General features: G+C 41.1%; 1 protein-coding gene across 6 annotated transcripts in view; it reads right to left on the bottom strand.

Moving 5' to 3' along the window:
- Positions 1–230: 230 nt before the first annotated feature.
- The window catches only part of WWC1 (WW and C2 domain containing 1), a 290220-nt gene continuing 262900 nt past the window's right edge, over positions 231–27550 (bottom strand). For 4 of the 6 annotated variants that reach the window (XM_073620708.1, XM_073620705.1, XM_073620710.1 and 1 more), the window contains 8 exons: positions 22250–22411; positions 21324–21424; positions 19310–19451; positions 14009–14173; positions 12954–13046; positions 9957–10187; positions 4173–4294; positions 231–940 (listed from right to left, as the gene is read on the bottom strand). In XM_073620708.1, coding sequence (XP_073476809.1) covers positions 874–940; positions 4173–4294; positions 9957–10187; positions 12954–13046; positions 14009–14173; positions 19310–19451; positions 21324–21424; positions 22250–22411 — 1083 coding nt within the window. In that variant the 3' untranslated portion in view covers positions 231–873. The remainder of the gene's footprint in view (positions 941–4172; positions 4295–9956; positions 10188–12953; positions 13047–14008; positions 14174–19309; positions 19452–21323; positions 21425–22249; positions 22412–27550) is intronic. The other 2 variants (XM_073620707.1, XM_073620706.1) reach the window with 2 other exon arrangements.

Genomic DNA, 27550 nt, shown 5'->3' with positions numbered 1-27550 from the left:
GGAAAAAGTGGGCTGTCATTTTCAGCTTTCACTTTGAAGGGACAGGGAACCAAAATAAAACCAAACCAATCAGATTTTATTCTTGCACTGGTATATCTGGGTTACCTGTTGCAGATATTTATATTTCATACACTTTCCACTTGATAGTCATACTACTGAGTGGTGGAAATCTAATATCCATGGATAATTTAAACAAATAAAACGTCATTAATGAGACAAGAGATTACAAATTCATCAAGAATGATTTTTATTTAAAAAAAAGATGATTTTGACCTTCAGCCGAATGTGTTTTTGTCAGTAGGTGATAAGTCACTTGATTAACAATGTTTTTCCTTTTCACCAGAACCCCAGTGTACTACAGCATCATAAAATAATGCCCAAAGCTTAACATGTAATAAAACCTGTTTTCTTGTCCTACAGTCTTTCTAAAAATGTAGTATAAAATACTTCATGAGAAAAGTGATTCCAGAACGTACCATCTATATTCTACAGCAACATTTTATTTATTAAGGTTGAAGGGTAAAACTTGAGGTTTAATTAAATTAATTTTATTGCAATATAAGCTCTCAAGCATTTTTCTATACAAAAGTCATATTTCTTTAACAGCACAGCGGAGCGTGCTTTTTATCTTCCATCAAAATATGATTCTTATTATACAAACTGTACAAACTTGGAAATACAGAAAATAAACGGTCAATTCTTGTTATTTTCATTAGTGTAGGAAATGGTTTTTTCTTAAAACTTTGAAGATTTAACACATATCAACAAACTCTGTACCTTCATAACACCACAACATATTACTTCAGACACATTTGATTGTGTTTTCTGTAGTGGCATTCAGAACAGAAACACAAAATACTTCTATGGTCAATATTAAACATCATCTGCAGCAAGAGTGGGAATGTTTATTCTTGGCCGGGTGAAAAATGCCATTTTCTCTCTAAAAAAAAAAAAATACAGCAAAGAGGATTATTTAGTAGTTGTAAACACAAGAGACTCTCTTCCAGCAATATATCACTAACGTGTAAAATCTTTCATGTCTAAATGGTTGCGGATATCACATCTGTCAAACTTAGTCCTTGAAGGTTGCAAGTTTAAAGTAGCTGTAAAGGCTGAAGGTTTTTTTCACTTTCATGCATTCTATGCATGAAGGTAAAAAACTTTGTGTGCTGCTCCCCCCTATTGATCCTGTGATGTACACAGGAGCCTCGGCTGTCCCAGATCTCTTTCTCCTCACTGGCTGAGACACAGCAGCAGGAGCCATTGACTCTCACTGCTGTCAATCACAGCCAGCGGACCGTTGAGGAGAGAGCAAGGGGCAGGGCTGAGCCGGGGTTCTATATGTCTTCTGAACACATAGTGCAGGGCTCGGAATCAAGCACGCACCAGTAATGTGGTGTGAGTATACCTCTGAACTACCAAGTGTAAATCAATCAAATATAATGTAGAAATAAATGAGCTAATAATAGCTTATGAGTTGCTGCTCACACCTTTTGTGTTCCCACAACTAAAGCAATATGTAATGTGTTAGTGATGTCCGGTCCGGACCGGAAGTGATGTAAAAGACTGGCAAATCTATGTACTGATACGAAACAAAGTGTTTTCAACTGTAAGAGCTGCTATTTTTAATAAACTACTAATGATTTTAAATTACTGCACTATAGGGTTTTTTTTTCCTATACCCTAAACATATGGAGTGATCGTGGGAAACTGTACCTTAAAGGGGCCACTACCTAGAACTATCTGGAGGATCTTGGAACCCCACACAGGGAGCCATATCAGATGTAACACCATTGTGAATACTACATTCATAATTTTTGCCTTTTTTAAGGTGAGAGTTCTGGGAGCATAGAGGTGGCTCAAGGAGGTGAAAGAGCACAGTTTGGTTTTATGCACTAAATCAGCACTTTAATGAAAGAACAATATTTTTGATGTATTGCCGCTGGAGGAAAGATAAGTTGGATTCACACCAGTGAATGGACTTTACTCATTAACCATTGTTTACGTGTACAATTTCACCAGATTCTGGTTATCACAATATTCTTCACATCACTTGTGATACATGTTTATTTGCATTTATTTACTGTATTCCCTGTATTTACACTACAGAGTCTGCACGACATAACTAACACTTTACATAAAACATGCACCAGTGCACCCATAGCATGTGGCTTGCTATTGGGGGGCACTAGTCAAGGGGGAAGAGCCAGGGAGCACCAGCAGGGGACCCAAGAAGAAGAGGATCGGGGATGCGCTGTGCATAACATAACAGACAGGAAGTGATGTCAGTTACAGACCGGAAGTGATGTCGGTTACAGACAGGAAGTGATGTCGGTTACAGACAGGAAGTAATCTGGAATAAAGACAAGATGTTCCATGTGGCAGGAAAGAGAAGACATCACTGAAAGTAACAGCAGAGGAGCTGCCTTGGGTGATTTCCTACCATCTGGTGTCTGCTTGCCGTCCCATGGAGCCGGGGTTTAGGACAATACATGTCTTCCCTGATCCTCTGTGATGGGGGATCATAGTATTCCGGTAAGGGCGCATTCTCGTTGATTTGTGGTGGTGGATCTCATTTACTATTGGGAAACAGGAACCGATTCACCGATTTATGCTAATTTGTTGGACTTTAATATTTATTTTCACTGGTGCTCACTACACTATATTGCTCATTAATCACTGATCGTTTGTCATTACTATTTATTGACCACTGGACATTTTTTATTGTTGTTATCGATTTATGCTATTTTGTTGGACTTTATTTTTTATTTTCACTGGTGCTCACTACACTATATTGTCCATTGATTACTGATCGTTTGCCGATTTATGTTTATCGATCACTAGACATTCTTCATGGTTCACTCCGTATATTAATTCACCAATTTAACTTATCACCTGTATGTTATTATTATCACGCAGGTTTTCACATATATATTTTCACAGTACTATATATATTTTTTAAGGGTATCGTGATTTTTTAATATTTTTTCCTATTTGTATGTGTATTGATGTGTACATATTAATTGCTGCTCCCTACATGTGGGTCGGGTGTCAATCATCCTGCTACCACTTTTTCAATTTAGTTTAATTTAGTTTGGTTCTTATAGCGCGTTTTTTTTACACTATTTTCCATGCTCTGTGCATAACCATTGTGCAAAGCAGGTAAGTATAACATGTTTGTTATTTAAAAAAAAAAAAAAAAAAAAAAAAAAACCTTTAAATGGATTGTAAAGGCAGAAGGTTTTTTTTTATCTTAATGCATTCTATGCATTAAGTTAAAAAAACCTTCTGTGTGTAGCAGCCTCCCAAGCACCCCCTAATTACTTACCTGAGCCCCTCCTTTCTCCAGTGGTGTCTAAGCCATCCAGGACACTCCTCCTGATTGGCTGAGACACAGCAGCGTCGCCATTGGCTCCCGCTGCTGTCAAAGTCAGTCAGCCAATCAGAGGAGAAACGGGGCAGGGCCAGATCAGGGCTCTGTGTCTGAATGGATACACGGAGCTCTGACTCGGCTCAGATGCCCCCATAGAAAGCTGCTGGCTGAGGGGGCACTCGATAGGAGGGAGGGGCTAGGAGCAACAAAGAGGGACGTAAGAAGAGGTGAATCCGGGATGCTCCATGCTAAACCAACTGCACAGAGGAGGTAAGTATAGCATGTTTGTTTTTTAAAACAAGAGTTTACACTCACTTTAATATCACTTTACGGGCCTGTTCACACTGCCCGACAGCTGCTGCAGTCTCAACTCATCTTTAATTTGAAGTGTACAAAGTGACACTTCATCCAGGTCACTGTACAACAGCATGGTGCGCTGAGCTGCTGTACAATGACATGCAATTCCATTCTGTCTGTATTTTATCACAGCTCACTGCAGCGCAGCTTCAGTCAGCAGCTGCTCTGATGTAATTTCCTCTACAGTATTTGTAGCTGCTGACTTTTTTTTTTTTTTTTTACAAACTGGCTGAAGTGCCTCCTTAAATTCACCTAGAGGACTACAAATGTAAAAGCAAAGCCACTATTGTCAGTCAAGTCATGTATTTCAGTTGTTTCTTCATTTAAAATCACATGTAGTAAATTAAGTCAGCTTGAAAGTGTTATAATACACAGTTGTGTGAATAAACACAGTAGTTTTGCAAAGGTAATTGGATTTCTAAAGCTTATATTATAGTTTTACCTGAAGGACTGGACTTCCAGTGGCTCCTTGCAGCTTTGTCCTCGTAGGCGGCGTACATCCTTAGCGGCTGCTTTCATCATCTTCTCCGCTTGCATTTCATATTTCTGCTCTATTTTTTGTACCTAGGTAGGTATAAAACACAACTGTTACTAAAGTAAATACCTATTTGACAAATTACTAATATGAAGATCAACACAGGTTTCCGCACATTTATTGCCAAAATAAACTACATATGCCAGATTCATGTGTGTTGCCTGTTAATATACACTTTGAAAACACATCAGATCTCAATGGGGATCATGCTGGATATCTATACCAATAAGGACTGGGTAATGTGTTAGGAACTAAAAGGATGTCACATTGTTTGATGGAAATGAAAATTAGAAACAAAACATATACCCCCCAGTATGTCTTTTAATATATTTGTTTAAAAAAAAGTTTTTATCTTTGATGTTTTGACTGTCATTCCGAGAAGGGGTTTCAGCACCTAAAAAGTCCCACTTCAGCCATACCCTTCAGCCATACTCTCCTTTTTCTTCTATACATTGAAATGAAAATTATCAACCTACAGAGGGCTGAATTCAATGACACCCCGAAAATCAAAGTGAAAAAATTATGCAGCAGGCTAGTCAATTTTGCTGAAATTTCGTTGCAGCAACTCAAAATGGTACTAAGTAGATTGTATGGTCCTCACGTGCTTGTATGCATTCCTGACAATGTAAGGACATGCTTCTAATGAGATGACGGATGGTGTCCTGGGGTAATTCCTCCCAGATCTGGACCAGGGCATCACTGAGCTCCTGAACAGACTGAGATACAACCTGGTGGCGTCAGATGGACCGACACATAATGTCACAGAGGTGTTCTTTTGGATTTAGGTCAGGTGAGCTTGGGGGCCATTCAATGGTATCCTTCATACTCCAGGAACTGGCTGCATACTTTTGCCATATGAGGCCGGGCATTGTCATGCACCAGGAGGAACCCAGGACCCACTGCATCAGCGTAGGGTCTGACAATGGGTCCAAAGATTTCATCCCGATACCTGATGGCAGTCAGGGTGTCATTGCCTAGCCTGTGAAGGTCTGTGCATTCCTCCATGGATATGCCTCCCCAGACCATCACTGATCCACCAAACTGGTCATGCTAAACAATGTTACAGGCAACATAACATTCTCCAAGGCTTCTCCAGACCCTTTCACGTCTGTCACATGTGCTCAGGGTGAACCTGCTCTCATCTGTGAAAAGCATAGGGCGCCAGCGGCGGACCTGACAATTTTGGTGTTCAATGGCAAATGCCAATTGAGCTCCACAGTGCCGGGCAGTAAGCACAGGCCCCACTAGAGGACATTGTGCCCTCAGGCCACCCTCATTAAGTCTTTTGCTGATTGTTTGGTCAGACATTCGCACCAGTGGAGGTAATTTTGTAGGGCTATGGCAGTGCTCATCCTGTTCCTCCTTGCACAAAGGAGCAGATACCTATCCTGCTGATGAGTAAAGGACCTTCTACAGCCCTGTCCAGCTCTCCTAGAGTAATTGCCTGTCTTCTGGAATCTCCTCCATGTTCTTGAGACTGTGCTGGGAGACACAGCAAATCTTCTGGCAATGGCACGTATTGATGTGCCATCCTGGAGGAGTTGGACTGCCTGTGCAACCTCTGTAGGGTCCAGGTATCGCCTCATGCTACCATTAGTGACACTGACCCTAGCCAGATGCAAAACTAGTGGAAAAAGTCAGAAAAGTAGGAAAAAAAATGTCAAAGGCCTCCACCTGTAAAACCATTCCTGTTTTGGAGGTCGTCTCACTGTTGCACATCTAGTGCACCTGTTGTTAATTTAATTAACACCAAAAGCAGCTGAAACTGATTATCAACCCCCTCTGCTACTTAACTGACCAAATCAATATCCCAGGAGTTTAACTGACTTGATGCTATACTCTGATTAAAAAGTGTTCCTTTAATTTTTTTTTGAGCAGTGTAGTTGATGTCCAATATTTCATATTTTTGATTGGTCACAGCTGATCACGTGGTAAGAAGCCTCTGTCAGAGACTTCTTACCATGATCGGAGATGCGGAGTGTCAGACTGATACGCCACACTCGCGATCGCCGTGCTGTGCGCCCCCCGCGGGAGCGCCGGCATGTTTTCCTGCGCTGAGTCAGGATAACAGAACCACCGCCTGGCCGTCAATCTGCTATAGGCTAGACGGGAAGTGGTTAAGCACCCCTGTCAGTGGTAAATTGTTTGTCTCATCTTTGTAACTGATATATTCTGCTGGAGAGCTTGTTCTTTTGAAAAACAGAAGACTTACTGGCTGTATGAAAATAGAAGAAAGAAAGCTTAAAAAAAAGAAAACAAATGCAGCCATCATATCTAGTAAATGGCAAGCTGCAATATAATGAGTGTCTGCTTTTGGGTTTAATACCACTTTAAGAGAACAGACAAAACTTTATTTTGGTGATTGTATTAATTTAGTTTTTTACGCAATCCATTCACAAAAGAAATGAAACAAAAATAACAAAAAACGCACCTTTTTCTACATTGATCAGTGTGTTAACCCCCCCCCCCCCCAAAGAAAAAAAAAAGAAAAAAAATTGTAGATGAAAAAGGATGAGTTTTGTTCTAGAACTAAAAATTACACTAAAAGTGTTGGGTTTTTTTAAGTTTAAATATTAAAGCTGAACTCCAGCTTTAAGTGAAGTTTAAATAGTTTGTTTGGACCAAACTGGTCCAAATAAACTATAACCTTTATGAACAGATGCAGAGGCTGCGAGCGCTGTGTAAACTGTACGTAGCCTCAGCTACATACGGTATAGAGTACTGTTTCGGCAGCAGGACGAGAATTTTCCATCCCGCTCCCAAAAAAAGATTGAGTCTGCTTGACTGCTGCTCAGCCATTAACAGGCTGAGGTGGAGAGGTGGGTGGATGACATCACAGTCTCTGTCTCAGCCAATCACAGGATTTTAATTCATTCATAGAATACAAAGCTCCCTATAAATGGCAGAGCAGTGCTCAGCCTGACTTGATTTTGCTCTGGGAGCGGAATGGAAAGTTCTCATCCCGCTACCAGAACACATTGCTGTGTATTTTATGCAGCTGAGGCTACATACAATTTATTCAGCACTCACAGCCACTGCAACTGTTAGCAAAGGAAATTGCTCGGACCAGCTTGGTTGATTAGGGTAAACTAAGGGGTAAAAAAGGAGTTGAACAAGACCAAATTTAATTAAAAATGTCTTGATACCATACACAGACCGAGCCTCATTCATTCCTATGATCGGCAGATGTATTCAACAAAGTAAATAGAACTTCCACTTTGATCAGCTAGGTGGTTTGAAAGGAAGTGGGAGTGGGTACTTCTCAAAACAAGCTACCTGCTCCCTCCAAAAATACACTCCAAATATGGCAGAGGAGGGGTGGGAGGAGGAAGAAAAGCGGAACTTCCCCTTTTAAGTGAAGTTCCTCTTTCAGTTCTTTGGACACATGTAGCATGTCCAAGGTCCACAAATAATTCATTGTGGCTCTCTAAATGAGGTTTCCAATCTTCTATCCAACAATTTAAAGAGGAACTAAAGTCCTGCAGTCTTCTTTGGAATGTACACTGAGCTGCACAAGCACAGCTCAGTCTGGCACAGCACTTGTGTGCTGGAATGACTGCACTCATGTGCATGCCGGCCAATGAAGAAGACTTCCAAAAACTGGCACCCAGCAGACAATGCCAGCGGGGGACGCAGACCGTTGAAGGAAAGTTAAGTGTAGCTCTGCTTTAAACGCTAAATTATCTGGATTAGTATTATAAATAGGGTTGAACCTTCTAACAATACTGGCAGTATCACTGAGTGAAAATAAAGGAAAAAAAAAAAAAACGAACGCAGCAACCCTTTCTAAGGATTGGTAAACTGCAATAAAAAGTGTGGAATTATAGTTCCTTTTCAGTGATGGATTCTATGCTATTTTATAATAGTCATTGCCTGTGGACCTTTGAATGCCTTTAGCACTTTATGCAATGCAAAATGATAGTTACTAATAAACTAAAGAAAGACTAATGACTAAGAGACATAAAATGACTCCAACAGCTTTTACAGATTATATGTTTGCCAACATCTTTAAGCTTTTAGAAGGTAGGGTGACCGCAGATGACCATGTGATGAGGCATCTGTCCATCCTCTAACAAGTTGTGCACCACTGGGAACCTTTTTCATGCCCCAGTTGAAGGCTTTTTAGTCGAAACGCGTAGGGCGTTCAGCTTTCCACATTGCCTCCAATTTTTATCTTGTGATCACTTTTACTCTGTAAGGTTTTTTATCCAATAAATCCCTTTATTTTTTGACCTGCGCCATGTGGAGCCCCTTTTCTTTTCTTTTTCCTCCATGTTTTTATCCTTGACTGGTCCCTTTGAACCTGCCTGGAACCTGAGAGCGTGCGAGAGGGCTGTCCACTTCCACCGCCGACCATTTGGCTATTGGTGACTGCGACTCAAATGACAACTTGGCTGATTGGAGATCGCGATTGAAGGGAGAACCCTTGGAGAGAGTGCACGGGAGGTTACCTCCACAAGCTCCGATAGACGCACAGCTATATGGCTGATACATCCCACTTACTCTGGTAAGAGTACCTTACTCTAGATGTTTTGTCGTGCTGTCCATGATTGATTTGCTTTCCAGTCTCCAGCCAACATCATGGGTTCATGTACCCCAGCTGTCTGAGAAGACTCCTTTTATGTACTGACTCCAGTTCTTGATTGCAGTCCGTGGAGCTTAATAGAGTGTTATTGGACATTTTGCATTTCATAGTGGTTTTTGGACCTTTACTTACACTTCACCAGTTTCTATTTCTATGTAGATCAATATCATATTATATTTGGTTTCATTCACCAATCGTATATTTGATTCACTCACTTTTTAGCGCTGCACTTATTCTGTTTACACCACTGGGAACCACTAAGGGCCATTTCACACAAAATGAACAAATCGGCTATTGATGACAAGAAAGCTGGAAAATCTGTACTTGTGAAAAGGATTGTTCCTAATAATCAGAAACACACATAATAATATCCTCATAACTCATTTGGTCCCAAGTAGTGAAGGAATTGCTCACACTTCATGGTTTAATCTGGCTGTATATATGAATAGTCTTACACTTACCACAACTACAATCAATGTAGTGATACACTGATAAAAGCTTCAGCATGGGTAAAAGAAACAAGTTAAAGCAGTATTAAACCCAAAAGCAAACATTTATTATATTGCAGTTTACCAATTCTTAGATGTGATGGCTGCATTAGGTTTTTTTTTTAAGGCTTTCTTGTATTTTCATCTAGTGCTCCAGCCAGTAAGTTTGCTGTTTTTACAAAAGAACAAGCTCTCCTGCAAATGTATCAGTTTACCGGGATGACACAAACCATTTAATCACTGACAGGGGTGCTTACAGTGGTCAGCGTTTATTCATATGAAACCTTTATCCTAAAAAGGGAAAACTATGGTTTGCTGTAACTGCCCCCCCCAGACTGACAACGCTGCTCTCTGCTGTGCTCCCTCATCCAGAGTGTAGGCACTCTAATACAGGAGGTGTTGCTACTGGTCAGACCACCAGGTGTAAACAGAGGGAAAAAGCCTAAAGAAAGAAAACATATGAAGCCATCACATCAAATGATTGGTAAACTGCAATATATAAAATGTTTTGGTTTTGGGCTCAATACCACTTTAACGTTCCCGACAGTGCCAGACGCTGTTATTGCAGACTGTTAGAACCTCAATGCACAAGAAATTAGAAGGGTTAATGTTACATACTTGCTTCTCCACTTGTCTGAACAGAAGCTTAAAGCTGTCATCATCTTTCATCCGCTGAGGCAGCTCATTTTCACCTTGACGTTTGGCTTGCTCTAACTGTTCTTTCAGCTCTCTTAGTACAGCAATTTCTTCAATAAGCTGATTATGCCACGTCCTTGAAGCCTGCAGATCTAATTCCAGGTCCAGAGATGTACGAATTACACGTTCTCTGCCAGACAGCTTCAAGGATGGCTGAAACAATAAAGACCATTTTAAATATCCCCTCAACATCTACAAACACCTTGATTTGTTAATTCAAAGCTTTATCAAGCTACGTCAAGAGGCAAAGTCTAATAGTTCCATAGGGCATAGAAATGGAAGTTATCCATTTCCCTGGGATCAGGATTCCCAATAAAGATGAAATTGACAGTAAAGAACAGGCAAAGCAGATTACTACAGCGAAAAAAAAGCACATAATTCCAGCGGTAATATTGTCTTAATTACTCGGACAATCTGCTGGCCATCAAATGTACTGTAAAGGAACGCATGATAAAAGCAAAAGCCTCCTATAAAGGCTAAAGGCTTTCACTTGGTCTGACTTGGAAAAATCATTTTAAAGTAATGACAGCAAAATAAAGCATTCAAAATTAATAAATGAGCAAAGAGTGAGAAAAAAAATTGGTAGAATATAGAAAAGAATCTAACTCTCTGTTTGGTAAATGATACCCTTGGATACATTACAGGATTTAAGATATATAAGCATGTTGTCACCTTAGAGCAGTGGTCATCAACCCTGTCCTCAGGGCCCACTAACAGGCCAGGTTTGCAAGATAACTGAAATACATCACAAGTGATATAATTTGCTGCTCAGTGATTGCAGTATTCTAGTGTGCATCTCCCCAAGGTAATACATAAAACCTGGCCTGTTAGTGGGCTCTGAGGACAGGAGTTGATGACCACTGCCTTAGAGTATTTAAGCCAGAACTTTTTGTCTTTTGAATAAATGGTTAAAACTCTGGCCAAGTTTTTTTTCTGTTGCCATCTGTCAATGTTCTGTTTTTTTTCTGTCAATGGAACAGGTGTCTCCATTGATACATTTTCTTCTATTACTGTTCCAATGGCATCTACAAAATTTTGGATTTCCCATCACCTTCTGCCTGGTCACAAAAGTCACCAGGACAAAACAGAAAGGGTAAATATACCCAGCGGGAGCACAGACAGCTTTGAAAACCTGACAGGGGTTTTAAAAGAAAAGTATGGGTTTAGAAAAAAACAAAAACATACTTACCTAGATGGCTGCAGCACATTAGTGTCCATTTTCACGGACTCTGCTTGCTCAGCAGGGATCGATCCGTTGATCCCCACTGAGCCGGCAGATGACCGGTCCGTCTCTGCTCACACTGCAGAGACAAACCTGTCAGAGCCTCGCTCACCTCTATGGCGGATCAGATGACAAAGGACCGCCTATCCGTTTTCATCTGATCCGCCAGATGGATGGAAAAAAGGGTTTCCATCCGTCTGAATTTAGCGGCGCAGATTGGATGTCAGCAGACATGTCACAGCTGACATCAGTCACTCCACAGAACTGCATGGAGCGTCTGTTCAGGTCTGCCTAAAAAGCTGACAGGCGGACCTAAACGGTCCGTATGTGTGAAAGGGGCTTCAGACCGAGAACACAGCAAACAAACACAGCTGACCGCTTAGCTCTTGGTCTTCAGCCTGCATAGAGATTCGGCAGTCACCTACTCTCTGCTCCGCCCTTTCAGTGCTCACTGGAGTGCTGGGCGGTGCAGCGGGCCAGGAGCGCCTGGCTAAGGCTTTCAGTGGCTCACTGAGAGGCGGAACCAGCTGCCAGTTCAGGCTTTTGGGCAGATCCCCACCATATGGTCGTGATCTTTTCAAAGTCTGGATTGGGTCTGTGACATCAGCTGAAAACAGGCTTTAGCCCACTCTCTGCTGAAATAGGGTCGTAGGAGTGCAGAATGAACTGAATTCCTGTGGTCCATAGAATAACAATAGCCAAAAAACCTTTGGCCATACTTCTCCTTAAACTACTCCATGGTCCATCCACAACATAAAAAAATGTGGGGCTCTAGATACTGTAAACTTAAATTCAGTATATATTAAATTCAGATAATCTTCACAATGTGTATTAAAGGGGGATTATAATAATAGTCTTCACAATGTGTATTAAAGGGGGATTATAATGTATATTCAATGAGTACATTTTTGGTATTATTGTAATTTTTGCCTTGAGGTTCATTTTGATGTTACTTTCACATGTTTACATTGTTGTTACACCAGATTTTAAATTACTATATTTAGTGTTTTATATTACCCATTAAGGAGCAATGTGTATATTACTGCAAACACCCAGCCTCTCTAATTAGCAATTGTAAACCCAATTGCTAAAAACCCATATAATCAGCTGATTCCTGAAAAATTGGAGAAGCCCATGGGCATGCTGTTACTCACTAAAATATACTAAAATATACTTCTATATGTCTTTAGAGGCTCCCAGTGGCAAATTTCCCACCTTTTTTTCCAGGTTTTCACTGATTTTAGGTTTTTAATAGGGATATTCTTTAAAACATCATATTGATTTGACAGCTTAAGGCAGTTTCCTCGAAAAAGCTGGAGAAGCGGCTGAACAGTGACTGCATCTAATCCGCTGCAGGTACTGTTCGGGCATACATACAGGCATAGCTGCTGTGGCTATCTGAATACAACAGCCAGTAGTGCAGATTCCTTCATCCATACTGTTTAGTATTAATGGGGGAATTAAGGGTATGGCCAGCCTTAGACACTGTTGTCACAATGGTACATTTTGCATTCAGAGTTGTGAAACTGGTGTGAATATGATGGATACTGAGTGGCGTAGTGTGAATTATATTTTCTGGATTGTGTTGACTGAGAGGCGGAGGACTGTGCCTTCGCCACATGTTGCTGCTTTATACAAATGGCATTAGACTTTGTTCTTTGTCAAAGAAGCGCATTAGTTATAAGAAATGCACATACCCTTTTTACTCTCACACTGCGTCTTTCCATTGCATTCCTCACAAAAGGTGGCTTCTTGGAAAGAGTTGAGCTATCACTGTCACTTCGATTCAGCTAAAGGAAACAATGCAACAAGGTAGGAATAAGTCAAACAAATTTTACCGTGAGAAATTGAAAGCTACAGTATATCACCATGGACATGCTGTTGCCCACTAAATTATACTCCTATACGCCTTTACCCAAAATAGATATTTCAGTTAGCGACTCCCACTGGCACATTTCCCACCTTTTCTCCGAGTTCTGTTTTCACCAATTTGAGGTTTTTAATATCATTTTTTAGGGAGACTCTTTAAGACAATATATTGAATTGACATATTAAGGCAGTTTCTTGTTTAGCAGTCATGAGGACCACCATACTACACTGCTCAATGGTAGAAGGTTTTTGGTACTGTAGGTCAAGGTGGGCTTGAGATCAAAAGCCAAATAATTTATGCAAGGGCTGGTGCTGATGGCTGCTTTAGAGGCCATTAGAGCTATGTCTGCATCAGACTTCACTTGTCAATTCTGTCAAGTGAATTTCAAAATGTCTCAAGACAGTCCTACTGACATGCTTTGTACTGCACTCAGCAAAACAGAGAAAGACACAGAGGGACTGCTGCTCCTAGGTTTCAATGAAAACTAAGAGCAATGGGTGGTAAGGGCATTTTGGCTGCACTAAACTTTACAATCATTTAGAGCAGCGGTCTCCAAAATGTGGCCCTTTGCTTGCCTTTATCTGGCCCTTGGGGCACTTTTCCATCCACTGACACCAACAGTGCAGCATAACTCCTGTCGCTGACACCAACTATGGGGCACTATTCCTCCCAACGACACCATCACAAGGGCACAATTCTTTCCACTGACACCAAAGATGGGCACAATTCCTTCCATTATAAAAAAAAAAAAAAAAAAAAAAAAAAAAAAAAAAAAAAAAAAGGTATTTATATAAATGTTTTGCCTTGCAGTTCTTATTCAAACTGAATGGGTTGTTGTACAAGGTGAGGGTTCATATATGCTTTAACCATCTAACTTCTTACTCGACAAATGTATTCATTTTGAGGCCCAGGAGAAAATGTTTTAGAGCGGATTATGTTACTGCCTCTGATAAATTGTGCTTGCACAGTATTGGATGCTTTTTTTTCTTTAGGCCGCACAACAGTGGTTGACTGAAGAATCCCTTCAGTGTTGGTCTCCTTGTCCACCTACAAGAGAAAAGGATTGTAAGAACTAAGTACATTACACAGCAACTGAGGCGGAACCACTAGATGTATTTTTTACCTATATAACATAATTGGACTACAGAAAAGCCATTCCAGACTCATAATGTATGTGCGAAGAATCTTTCCCACCATGTCCCTGATTTCAATGGAACTCTAGCCAAACCTTCACTTGTTAGTTCATCTGCTTTCCATTTTTTTAATAATAACTGCACTTCAGATTGTGTATAATAAGTGATGCTGTGCTGTTGTTGAGCTGAAGTGTAACCAATGTGTCACAAAATAATGCAAATAATAATGATAGAAGCAATAATAAGGGTGTGCACAAGATGGCACTGAACGCAGGTACGAGATCGGTGCTCGTGGATTATATACTGTGTCCCATCTTGCTCTATGTGTTTGTTTTAGTGTTAGCATGTGAGTGTTTTAGTGTTAGTATTTATTCAATACATATTTTTATTACATACTACACTATCTGGGCATTCCCCTTCTTCCCTCTGCATCTCCCTCCCCCTCTCAGGCGAGAGTGAGATTACATTATAGAGGAATCACCATCCACCACCCATCATTGATTCTTGTAACGAGAGGAGGAACCCTAAAGGGAATCAAGATCTTTATAAACTATCAGTCATCTATGTAAGGACCCCCATAGGATATTGGAATCATTGGTTTTCCCATGCTGTTAGCTTACAGCAGTAAGGTGAGAGGCCACATCACACAGAGGTGTCATTGCATTGAATGAAGAGATTCCTATTTATGTTTATCAGTTTGCACGGCTAGGACTGTAGCACTATACTTCCCTGTGTGACACCTTATTCCTAAGAAGATTTATCCAGAGACTTTATTACTTGTCACATTTCCACTTCACCATTCAGTGTCATGTCGATCATTTTTTGAGCACTGATAGATTAAATCACCCACTTTTGTTTTATATGTAATTTTGGTTTGTTGTGAATATCATTCATTATTCACCTTATTGTAAGAAATTTGTTAAAGATTTTTTATTTGCAAGTTTTGGTTCGCACTGCCACCTTGTGCATATCCTTATTATTGCTTCTATCATTATTATTTGCATTATTTTGTGACACATTGGTTACACTTCAGCTCAACAACAGCACAGCATCACTTATTATACACATACAACTTACTGGTCACTGATTCACCTATCGGTGTTTGCAGCAGTTGTTGTATACATAGGTTTTTTCCACTTCCAGTGATAGTGCGGGAGTATTTCTTTACTAGTTTTGCACTTCAGATTGACCCCTTTAGTACCTAGCCACTGCGTGTATTTTTTATTTTATATTGTAGTTTTTTTTTATTTCAATTTTGCTGCCTTGTAAATACAGAGTAAAATGAATTGTAAAGCACTTTAACCCCTTTGCGCCTAAGGGAAAAAAAAAAACTAAATGCCTAAGACCAATTTTGCATTTTTGTCATGTGTTAGTAAAACCATACACATCATACTGTGTGTATCCAGGTGGATTATACCTTGTTTTTTTCAGGACAAATTAGGCTTTCATTTGGTGGTAAATGTAATAGATATCTCCTGATTTTTGTTTTATTATCAAAGGAAAACTGGCCCAAAATAGTAAAAAAAAAAAAAACACATTTTCTGTAAATTTAACGGTATATTTCTTACTACTACCATAACCTACCACCAAAGAACAACCCTAAATAAATTGTCTTGCTCTTGACAATCACAGCGATACCACATATGTGTATGTTAGTTGTTATTTGTACCCATAGTACAGCCCAGAAACAATAGTGCGCATTTTGATTTTTTTTCAAAATCTTACAGTGCCTTGAAAAAGTATTCACACCCCTTGAAATTTTCCACATTTTGTCATGTTACAACCAAAAACGAGATTGAGATTTTATGTGATAGACCAACACAATGTGGCACATAATTGTGAAGTGGAAGGAAAATGATAAATGGTTTTCAAATTTTTTTACAAATAAAAATGTGAAAAGGGTGGCGTGCATTTGTATTCAGCCCCCCAGAGTCAATACTTTGTAGAACCACCTTTCACTGCAATTACAGCTGCAAGTCTTTTTGGGTATGTCTCTACCAGCTTTGCACATCTAGAGTGACATTTTTGCCCATTCTTTTTTGCAACATATGTCATGCTCTGTCAGATTAGATAGAGAAGAATCTGTGAACAATTTTCAAGTCTTGCCACAGATTCTCAATTGGATTTAGGTCTGGAATTTGACTGGGCCATTCTAACACATGAATATGCTTTGATCTAAACCATTCCATTGTAGCTCTGGCTGTATATTTAGGGTCTCAAGTCTTTTGCAGATCCTGGTGTGTTCAGAGTGATGTGCAGTGTTAGTTTTCTGCCACACATAGTGTTTTGCTTTAATGCCAAAAAGTTCAATTTTGTTCTCATCTGACCAGAGCACCTTCTTCCAAATGTTTGCTGTGTCCCCCACATGGCTTCTCACAAAATGTAAACGGGACTTCTTGTGGCTTTCTTTCAACAATGGCTTTCTTCTTGTCACTCTTCCATAAAGGCCAGATTTGTGGGGTGCACGATTAACAGTTGTCCTGTGAACAGATTCTCCCACCCGAGTTGTGGATCTCTGCAGCTCCTCCAGAGTTATCATGGGCCTCTTGGCTGCTTCTCTGAATAATTGTCTCCTTGCCTGGCCTGTCAGTTTAGGTGGATGGCCATGTCTTGGTAGGTTTGTAGTTGTGCTATACTCTTTCCATTTTTGGATGATGGATTGAACAGTGTTCCGTGAGATGTTCAAAGCTACTTTTTTTACAACCTAATCCTGCTTTAAACTTCTCCACAACTTTATCCCTGACCTGTCTGGTATGTTCCTTGGCCTTCATGATGCTGTTTGTTCACTAAGGTCCTCTAACAAACCTCTGAGGGCTTCACAGAACAGCTGTATTTAAACTGAGTCCGCAGGGGGACTCTATTTACTAATTAAGTGACTTCGGAAGGCAATTGGTTCCACTAGATTTTGGTTAGGGGTATCAGAGTAAAAGGAGGCTGAATACAAATGCACGTCACACTTTTCAGATATTAATTTGTAAAAATCATTTATCATTTTCCTTCCATTTTACAATTATGTGGCACTTTGTGTTGGTCTATCACATAAAATCCCAATAAAATACATTTATGTTTTTGGTTGTAACATGACAAAATGTGGGGGGAAAAAAAAAGGGTGTAAATATTTTTACAAGGCACTGTACCTAAAACACTGACACTGATACTGACACTAATACTAATTAAAATTTTAAAAAATCCTGTCCAAAAAGTACTGACCCTGACCTAGACCCAAACACTAACCCTGGCACTGACCTAGATCAAACCGTGATCTAGGTATTTTTTTATTTATTTTTTAAAATTTTATTACATTTATTTAATTTAATTAATTTTTTTACCCTTCACACACTTTTTTCCCCTATCTCTGCAAGGGCACAGAATGATACAACGTATCTCTCTCGGCCATTCACAGAGATAGAAAAACCGGGGGCGGACTTCACAGTGACTGATCACTGTGATAGCCAATCAGAGGCTATCACAGTGATTGTTAGAACGGAGCCTGAGGCTTTCGGTGAGACCACGGTTTCTGTGCTGGGAACGGGCTGTGTGGCGCACTCCCACCGCAAAGTTAGATATGCAAATATGCAGCCCCAAAGAAAAAAGACCAGTGCTGTGGGGCCTCATATTTGCGTACGGTTGGCACGAGGGTGTTAAAATTATAATACATAGCATATAGCAAATTTTTAAACGTATAATTTTTATATTTAGTTGTTAAATTTAAGATTTTACCATGCTCTTAAAATCCTAAAATTAGTTTATACAGCAAGTATAGGTCCTTTTGTGATATTTAGTTACATTTGCAGATGGCAAACCATTGTGAATAAGGCCCCTTTCACACGGCAAACCCGCTCGGATCTGCCTGTTCATTTTTTCAGGCAGATCTGAGCGGGCCTTCCATTGACTCCTATGGGTAGGCAGATGTCAGCGGAGATGTGTCCGCTGACACCCATCTGCCATCCAATCCGCTTAAGACAGACCTTTGGCGATACGTTCGCCATCCGTCTTGGCGAATCGGATCGACTGAGATCTGATGAAAATGGACATGCTGTCAGTTTTCGTCTGATCTCGCCATAGGAATCAGCGGCGCTCTGACAGGCCCCTCCCCTCTCAGTGAGCAGAGACAGACCGGTCATCCACCAGCTCAGTGAAAATCAACGGAGAGCTCTCCGGCTTAGCTGGAGGACTCCTCTAAGCGGATCCGCTCTGTGTCAATGAGGCCTAAGAATTTCAGTATCAATCAATTCTGCAGCATTCATCTAAAACATTTTTAGAATAGATGACAGGTTTTATCCTTTAAGAGAAATAACCCAATAAAGTCATTCATGTAGAAAAACGACCAGACTGACACAGAAGGTAGAATATTCCTCAAATGTGATTAAAGTGTATGCATAGCCAACACTTTCTTTTTAATTTTTGATAGAGTAGGGTATGGTAGCCCCCATCAGACAATTTTTTGGTCTGTGACCTGCTGGTGAGATTTCTCTTTACTTCCTGTCTTGGAAGCATACCATACTTGGAAATTAGAGGAGATCTCTCTAAACTGCAGGGAATTCCAATCAGATAGAACATGTGTCCCCTCATTTCTTGCTCTTATGGCAACTCTAAAATCTGAGATTTCCACCTACTTTCTGACTTGGTGACAATGGTCCCTAGAACAAATAGAGGGTGAATCTCCCCTGTGGGGATACAGACTGCAGTAAAAACTTAGCAGAGAATTCAACTCTCCCTTGCTCTAGACTAAACTAAGACAAAAAGTTTTGCCTTTACATACACTATGGCAGCTCACAAATGTTTGAACGTTTGTCTACACCTAGGCTGCTCTGTTTACCTGCTACATTGTAAGAAATGTAACATGATATAAATGAAGCCATACTACTGTTTTCCCAGAACAAGTGAGAATGAGAACTTCTCTATTGCTTCACACCTAAAGGCAGACTCCCTACTTTACCATATATTGTGCAGAAAAAAATGATTTACCAGTGATGTACGAAGTACTGGCCAAGCCCAGAGAATTCTGTTTGATGTTACTGACAATACTTGTTACATTTCATATGTTTACCTTGTTGCCAGCACATTCCATGCTCAGCTGTTCAGAGTTATCAGGGTCTTCTGTGTCACTCTGTTCATTCTCATCACATTCATTATCTTCTTCATTATCCGTAGCAGGTTCTTCATCTTGTACAACATCCTGTTCTTCAAGCCTGCAACATGCCCCATGTAATTAGTGGTGGTAGTTATAAAGAGAAATTTACTTCTTAGCCACCAACAATTTCAAATGCATATTGAACAAATATGGTAATGGTGTTATTTAGGAGAAAACAATACATTAAAGCAAGTATTTTTGCATTAAAAAAACAAAAATGTTAGATAGGGAATGTAGAAGCTTTTAACTTGTGCTGCAGTGTTTGACAGGCGGCACTGGTTATAGCATCATCCAATGCTCCCTGGTCCATAGAAGTATCCACAGTAATGGAGTGTGGGGCAGGGGAGAAACCACTAAGAACAGAACCCAAGGAAAGGACCTGGAGAAACTATGTCAAAAGGCTGCAGATCTGCCACTGAAGAACACTCAACTCCAGGTGATCTGGTCTTATAAATGCCTCTGGACTTACACTATATCCCCAACAGCGAGTACCTGCAGTGGGACTCAGTGTGTGCTGTCTTCTGACAATCCAGGGGACCACAGGGTCCTTTAGGAATGGTGTCTGCCTAAATGCCTCTCTCCTACCAGTGAAGATATTACCAGTTGATGAGTCAGATAAATATGTCACATGTCTAAGGGAGACCATGGAGTTGAGAGCAGCACTCTCAGCATTATTCAACGTAGGGCTGGGTCACTTATCTCATCAAGTGGAGAGCTCCCAAACCTTCCCAGAGGTGAAGGTCTTACAACACCTATTTACATCAGATGCAAAATCTAAGCAGCTACAGCAGCACCATGGGTGAGAATGTTGCAATTATTTCACTGCAGAAGGGAGAGAATTGTTTCTCTATCAAGAGAACTGCTTATCAAATGGCTCTACTGGCAGGATCAACAGGTATTTACAAAATATTCCAGAGGGTACTTAGAAAAACAGAAAAGCCAGTCTTATGCCCCGTACACACGGTCAGATTTTCCGACGGAAAATGTGTGATAGGACCTTGTTGTCGGAAATTCCGACCGTGTGTAGGCTCCATCACACATTTTCCATTGGATTTTCCGACACACAAAGTTTGAGAGCAGGATATAAAAATTTTTTACAACAAAATCCGTTGTCGGAAATTCCGATCGTGTGTACACAAATCCGACGGACAAAGTGCCACGCATGCTCAGAATAAATAAAGAGATGAAAGCTATTGGCCACTGCCCCGTTTATAGTCCCGACGTACGTGTTTTACATCACCGCGTTTAGAACGATCGGATTTTCTGACAACTTTGTGTGACCGTGTGTATGCAAGACAAGTTTGAGCCAACATCCGTCGGAAAAAATCCAAGGATTTTGTTGTCGGAATGTCCGAACAAAGTCCGACCATGTGTACGGGGCATTACTGTTCTGGCCAGCCTCCGACATATATTTGAATTTATTGTTTGACCATAGTTCTAGCAAAATCACCAAACAAAATATCAATGTAACAGAAAATCTGTATTCCAGTGGTTATAGAGAAAGTGCAATTTTCACAGACACGAGAACAAAAAGCAATGAAAGCAGCAAATGGAGCAGGCAGAACAAAGTGAGGTTAAATTGATGGAGAAATTCTTAAATGGCACTGCTAGACAATCAGAGTGTTAACAAATAAATAGAACATAGAAACTCTTGCTATTTTTACAGAGAACATTAAATAGGACAAAAACGTCTTATAGTTCATATTTGACGTCCCAAAACATCATATAGAGAGGTCTGTGCAATTACTGTGATTAGACTGTGCCATCCATGCTTTGAGCATTAAGAATAAAACCACAGATGAAAAATATAACAAACTCCTATTTTGATAGTATTTTTCATATTTTTGGCTCATTTTAACTGTATCTTTAATGTGAATGCATTAGCAAAAATATTAAAATTTGAAATGAAAACACTAATTGATTCTCTTACCAGTGTGCATCTGTGTCATCATCTTGTCCAGGGTCTTCCTGCTGCTGCTCTACACTGTCTACTCTAGCAGCAGTATGTTCTAAAAGTGAACACACCAAGTCCTACAGAGAAAAAAATATATATACTATATTTATATCATATTGACTGTGCTGCAGTTCATTATGGTAGGGGCTTATTTTTTTTTTTTTTACAAATACAAGCATCAGCAACATTTCACATGAAGTCTTATCATACTAGAGCCATATCTGACATAATGCACACCAATGTCAGAAATGCAGATTATTCACAGCTCCAACATACATTTTGGAGGAAAAGTAGAGTGTGGTGCACATCTGGAATTTTGACAATGATAACAATGGAAGCAGAAGAGAGATTTTATTTACACCAGTATATGTGATGTAAATACAACCTACCTTTAGTTAAAAATAACAAACATGTTATACTTACCTGCTCTGTGTAGTGGTTTTGCACAGAGCAGCCCGGATCCTCCTCTTCTCGGGTCCCTTTTCAGGGGCTTGAGATTTGTGCTGGCCTCTCTCCTTATTTCTACTCGAACACTGATTCCTAATTTTTTTTTCTACTTTGTTTTCAGCCTCTCTACATTTTCTACCTGGCTTCTCTAATGGTGCTCTGGAATGTACGGTTACATTTCTCTTGCTAAATGTAGCATCGCTATACAGTATGTTCATGTCATTTTCATTGTGATCTCTAACATTATAATGCTAGCCGGCTAGATAATTTTATGTACAGATGCTCTGTTAACCTTGACAAATCTTAGTGACCTTTACTTTTGTCATAACCCTGTGATGCCTGGCCTTACATCACTGTTGTCTTTACGCATACATCTTGTTGGTAATAGACATGTACTCTCACGTTAATGCTCTGTACAGTTTCAAAATGAATAAAACAGATTCAACATAACTAACATTTCTTACAGAATTTCCTTCAGGGTTTTCTGCAGAACTTCTTACTTCTAGCTTATTACTGTGCTTTTGTTTCTTAGGGTGTTGGTAGCGTAAGAGGTTGTAGCAATGTACTTCTTTCTCTCCAGCTCTACAAACATTAGCCAGGCTTATTTGTGCTCCACCCTGTAAGAAAGAATAAAACAAACAAGGTCTATAAAACAGGCTTTCATTCACGCATGATTAATTTTATTCAATATATAGAAGCATATTGATAGAAGAACCAAGTGTGTTTTTTGTACTTCAAGTGGTATTAAACCCAAAAGCAAACATTTATTATATTACAGCTGGCCAATTCTTAGATGTGATGGCTGCATTAGTTTTCTCTTTTCCCTTATTTTACTGACAAGGGTGCTTAAAATCATCAGCATTTATTCATGTAAAACCTTTATCTGAAAAGGAAAGAAAAACTGTAACTGTATATAAAGTGTTAGCCGGAGTTCAGCTTCAATTTGTTAGTGTATCTAAATCTGCAAGCAGTGTTAATTTCGTCAACGAAACCGTTTGTCGCTTTCGTCAGCGGCAATTTTACAGTGACGAAAACTAAACGAAACGTACACCACATTTTCATCCTCTGACGAAAACTATGACGAAAATCAATTCTGTTTTCGTTAACGAACAAAAACTAAACAAAAATGTCAGGCAGGGACGTTTACCCTCAGAACTTTCAGTTTCCACTTAGCTCCTGCTTCCTCCTGGCGTTTGTAGATAGGAGGCTGTCCTCAGAAGGTTAGACTATCAATGTCTGTTATCTGCGCCGGGGGCGGGGGGTGGGGGGGTGGGGGGGTGGGGCGGGCTGGGTAGTTAACCCTCTCATACACTAACACACTCACACTTCATACCGATATATATAGAGGCTCCCTGAAGAAGATCTGCTCCTTGTCAATAGGCTTCACAGCTTGTCCCCTACAGGAGAGCAGCACACTGATCTGTGCAGGATTAACTCCTTTGCTGCCAGAGCTAATTTTGCACCCATACTTTAAAAAATCAACTTAGGCCTGAAGATTACATAAACACCCCCCCCCAAACATTATATATTTTCTTAAAGCAGACAAGTTGACGTAAATGTGCACTGCATGGTGGCATCATCACGCAAAGAGTCCTTATTTTTTTAAATTTTTTTATTTGGTTACACTTCTGTCAAAAAAGCAATATTCTTGTAACGAAACTTGGCTTACCCTAAAGACCTTATATAATGACTAAATCTGTGTCACGTTCAAACCTTAATAATATAAATAATGACCTATTCGATTTTTCACTCCAGGAGTATATATAATGAGTTTAGAAATTGTAGAGAAATGCTTAAATAATGCATTACAATGTAACCCATTCGATTTTCGATGACTAAAATGTACTGTAGATTCACTCAACTAAATATGACTAAAACTGGGGTGTGGCCAAGAGCGGCACGTGAGAGGATGTGTCTCACGGAGCTCCTGTCCTTGATCCTTCATTGATCCTCTTCCCAGCTGAAAATACGGCTGGAATTCGATCCACAACCCTGCAGCACCTTTCCCTAACACACCCAGATCTGCAGACGAGCACTGCGGGAGACATGCTGACCCGCAAACAGACAGACGGGAGGACAGCCAGAAATCCAACATGGCGCCGTGGCCCATTTCTCCCAGCACGTACGAGGCACGGACAAGCAGATGGAAGCGGGTAAGCCACCCAAGATGCCCAAAGGGACCAGAAAATACCCCCCCCCGGGACATGTTATACTATACACAAAAACTGTCAGGAGCGGCGGGACAGGGAGGCTGCATTTTACTTTCAGGCGGAGGATGCACGGCCTACACAATACCCCCCTGATACCACTGACCAGCCATTTCCTGACATGGAGGAAGATGAGGAGGGGGATGAAGCAGATCAACCTACCTTGGCCAAAATCCTCAGAACGGTGCACAAATGTACAGCATTGGTGCACACTCTCCAGGAGCACTTTGGGAGTCTCAAGGAGGAGCTGGGGTTCATCAGACATGACCTGCAGAAAACCAGAGAGCGCATTACAGCAGCAGAAGGCCGCATTAGCGACATAGAGGACAAACTGACCCCACTCCTAAGAGAGACACAGATTACAGCCAGAATTGCTAGGGCGAACAAACTTAAATCCGACGATATCGAGAATCGTCTGAGAAGAAACATCATCTGCATTGTCGGGCTCCAGGAGAAGACGGAGGGAAGGGATCCCACAGATTTTGTGGAAAACTGGCTCCTTGATGTCTTAGGGAAGGAGGTGTTCACCCTCCTGTACTCAGTCGAGCAAGCACACAGAGTACAATCCAGGCCCCTTCCACGGGGTCACCCACCACGCACCCCATTAGCCAGGCTGCTCAATTATATAAAGAAATTGTGCTTTACCAGGCACGGGAACGGCGCAATATACAGTTTAATGGAACTCGCATTTTATTTTAGCCTGATTACTCCACAGAAATACAAATGCAGAGCCAGATTCGCTGATGTAAAGAAAAGGCTGCAACAGCTCTGTGCCACCTACACCATGCTGTTTCCGGCGAAACTCCGGATCACGGCGGGAGGTCAGTCACATTTCTTTGAATCGGCTGCCGATGCTTCTTCATGGCTGGATGCCAACGAAAATATCCTTTGCCAGACCAGGAAAGGAGCCGCAGAGGGGGAATGACACAGCATCCCAACGCATCTAAAAAGTGAAATTTTACTATGTTTGGCTGGGAAGCCGTAACCTACGGATACACCACAAGTGCTGAGAGCAAGTGAGTTTACTGCAAACCATTTAGCGAGTTATTACCGTTTGCTATCTACCAGTTCCAACCAAACAGAACTTGGAGTTTCTCGAGTGGATCACAAGTTGAGTTGTTCAGAGCAACCCTATGTTTTTTCTTTTCTTTACCCAATTTCTTTTTTTTCTGCAACCCCACCCTCTTCTACCTACTGGCCTGTGGGGCTAGCCCTTGCAGGTCTGGGGCTTCACCGGCGTTCACGCAGACATGGGGGCACCCTTATCCTTTTTTTTTAACATTTTCACATATCGTTTCAATATGCTACTATCATGATTCCAGTACTGGGAGAGCAAGAACGCAATCACGAAGGACTGAGACGTGGATGAGCTCTAACACCGAAATATTGCACAGTACCTCAGGTATAGCATGTACTTTCTGCCTAAGTGGTTTGGCGGAGCGAGACTGTGCACTGCCCCAGGCACCCATGGCACACAAGATGCCTTACCCTACATTGCCTGTATAACTGCAGTTAAATTAGTTCTGTCCCTCTGCTTTCATGGAATATTAGGGGCAATCAGAGCCTTTTTAAACGCACCATGGTATCCACTATTCTTAAAAAGTATTCCCCTGCCATATATGCTTTTCAGGAGACTCATCTGGTGCCGGAGACCTCTGTCAAGTGTGAACTTTTCCTGGGTGGGATGGGTGTACCATTCTACTCATACCTCTTACTCCAGGGGGGTGAGTGTAATGGTGCATCGCTCTGTAGATTTCCAAATGTTGGATAAATTGATAGATGACGGGAGATATGCAATTCTACTGTGCAGAATTTATCAATTGAAGTGTATACTTGCTGGCTTATATGTACCACCCCCTTTTAACTCTGAGATATTGAGAACGCTATTGACGTACCAGCTGGGCAGCCCTGACGTACCCCTTATAGGGGGGGACCTAAACTGCTATATGGACCCAGTTTTGGACAAACATCCACCTCCGGTGACTGGCCACAAAATTGCCCGAACGGCACTGCGGAAATTCAGGAGGTAGGATGGACTGACCTGTGGCGAAGCCATAACCCACAGCAGAAACAATTCTTCTGTTTTTCTAAAACACATCTCTCCCTATCAAGGATTGACCCCTGTCTATGTACACCTCAAACGTCACACTTATTGCAAGATATTCAGTATCTGGTGAGGGGAGTGTCAGACCACTCACCCCTGTTGGTCTCCCTAATTGCCAAACCTGCCATGACTTTGCCAAGGGCGCCTTGGAAACGTAATGCATTCTGGCTGAATTGATTTCCCTCCCATGAACAGATATCAGCTGAAATCTCTGGGTTCTGGCAGCGTCACGCAGATCACCCTGATTTAATCTTAACTTTTAAAGCATTTCTCAGAGGTATTCTAATCACTGAGGTCACAGGCATTAAATCCAAAACAAGCGCTCAAAAAGAACAGGTTGCGCAGCTAGTAAGTCAGTTGAAGGCAGAGTTTATAGCCAACCCTTCTGATGCTGCTAGGGAGGCCTGGTTGGCAGCTCAGGAGGCGGTTAACCGGATCACTGGCTCAGCTGCTGAAAGGAAACAATTTTTTAATAGACTGTCTTTCTATGAGGAGGGCGAGTAAACCGGCCAACTGCTCGCAAAAACAGTGAAGGCTTCTCAGACTTCCCCATCCATTGGTGCTTTATGCACTGAGGGAGGGAAGTTGGCGAATACCCTCACCCACATTATGCAGGAGCTGGTGAGGTTCTACTCTGATCTGTACAGGTCCTGGGCAGGTTATTCACCCAATGACTTACAGGAATACCTGTGGGGAATTGAGCTGCCCAGTCTATCAGCCACTCAAAGGTCGTCTTAGATGCCCCTATCAAGATAGAGGAACTGCAGGAGGCACTTAGCCTTTTCCCTAACTCTAAGGCCCCTGCGGATGATGGCCTCCCAATGGAAATATTTAAACAATATGGAGAAAACATCCTGCCACAATTATTTAAAGTCCTTAACTCGGCCAGGAAGTGTCAACGCTTACCCGATTCAAGGACTTGGGTTAACATTGTTCTCATACTAAAACCGGGCAAAGACCCATTAGATCAGGGATTGTATAGACCAATATCTCTCTTGCAGAGAGATATTAAAATCCTGGCCAAAGTCTTGGCCCTGCGGCTTAATAGGGTTATGTCCTGTATCATTCACTCAGACCAGTCAGGCTTCATGCCCCAAAAATCCACGGCCATAAACCTCCGTAGGTTTTTCCTACATCTACAGACACCATCAGATAATGAGGGTGATAGAGCACTACTATTGTTGGATGCCCATAAGGCCTTCGACAGTATAGAAATCGTCCATCGGCTTTGGCGATGGGTTTCTGTCCTGGGTCCAACTGCTGTACTGTTCACCACAGGCAGTCATATGCGAGACGGGGCACATTTCCTTACCATTCCCTTTACATAGGGGTACCTGTCAGGGATGCCCATTGTCACCTCTTGTCTTTGCCATCTCCATAGAGAACATGGTGGCCTTGATTAGGGCTAACTAGAGTATCAGGGGTTTCAAACATGGAGAGATCCA

Source organism: Aquarana catesbeiana, linkage group LG03 (genome assembly GCF_042186555.1).
Source record: "Aquarana catesbeiana isolate 2022-GZ linkage group LG03, ASM4218655v1, whole genome shotgun sequence".
NCBI classification, from domain to species: domain Eukaryota; kingdom Metazoa; phylum Chordata; class Amphibia; order Anura; family Ranidae; genus Aquarana; species Aquarana catesbeiana.
Note: the sequence above shows the minus strand (reverse complement) of the source record. Positions and strands in the feature narration are given on the sequence as shown.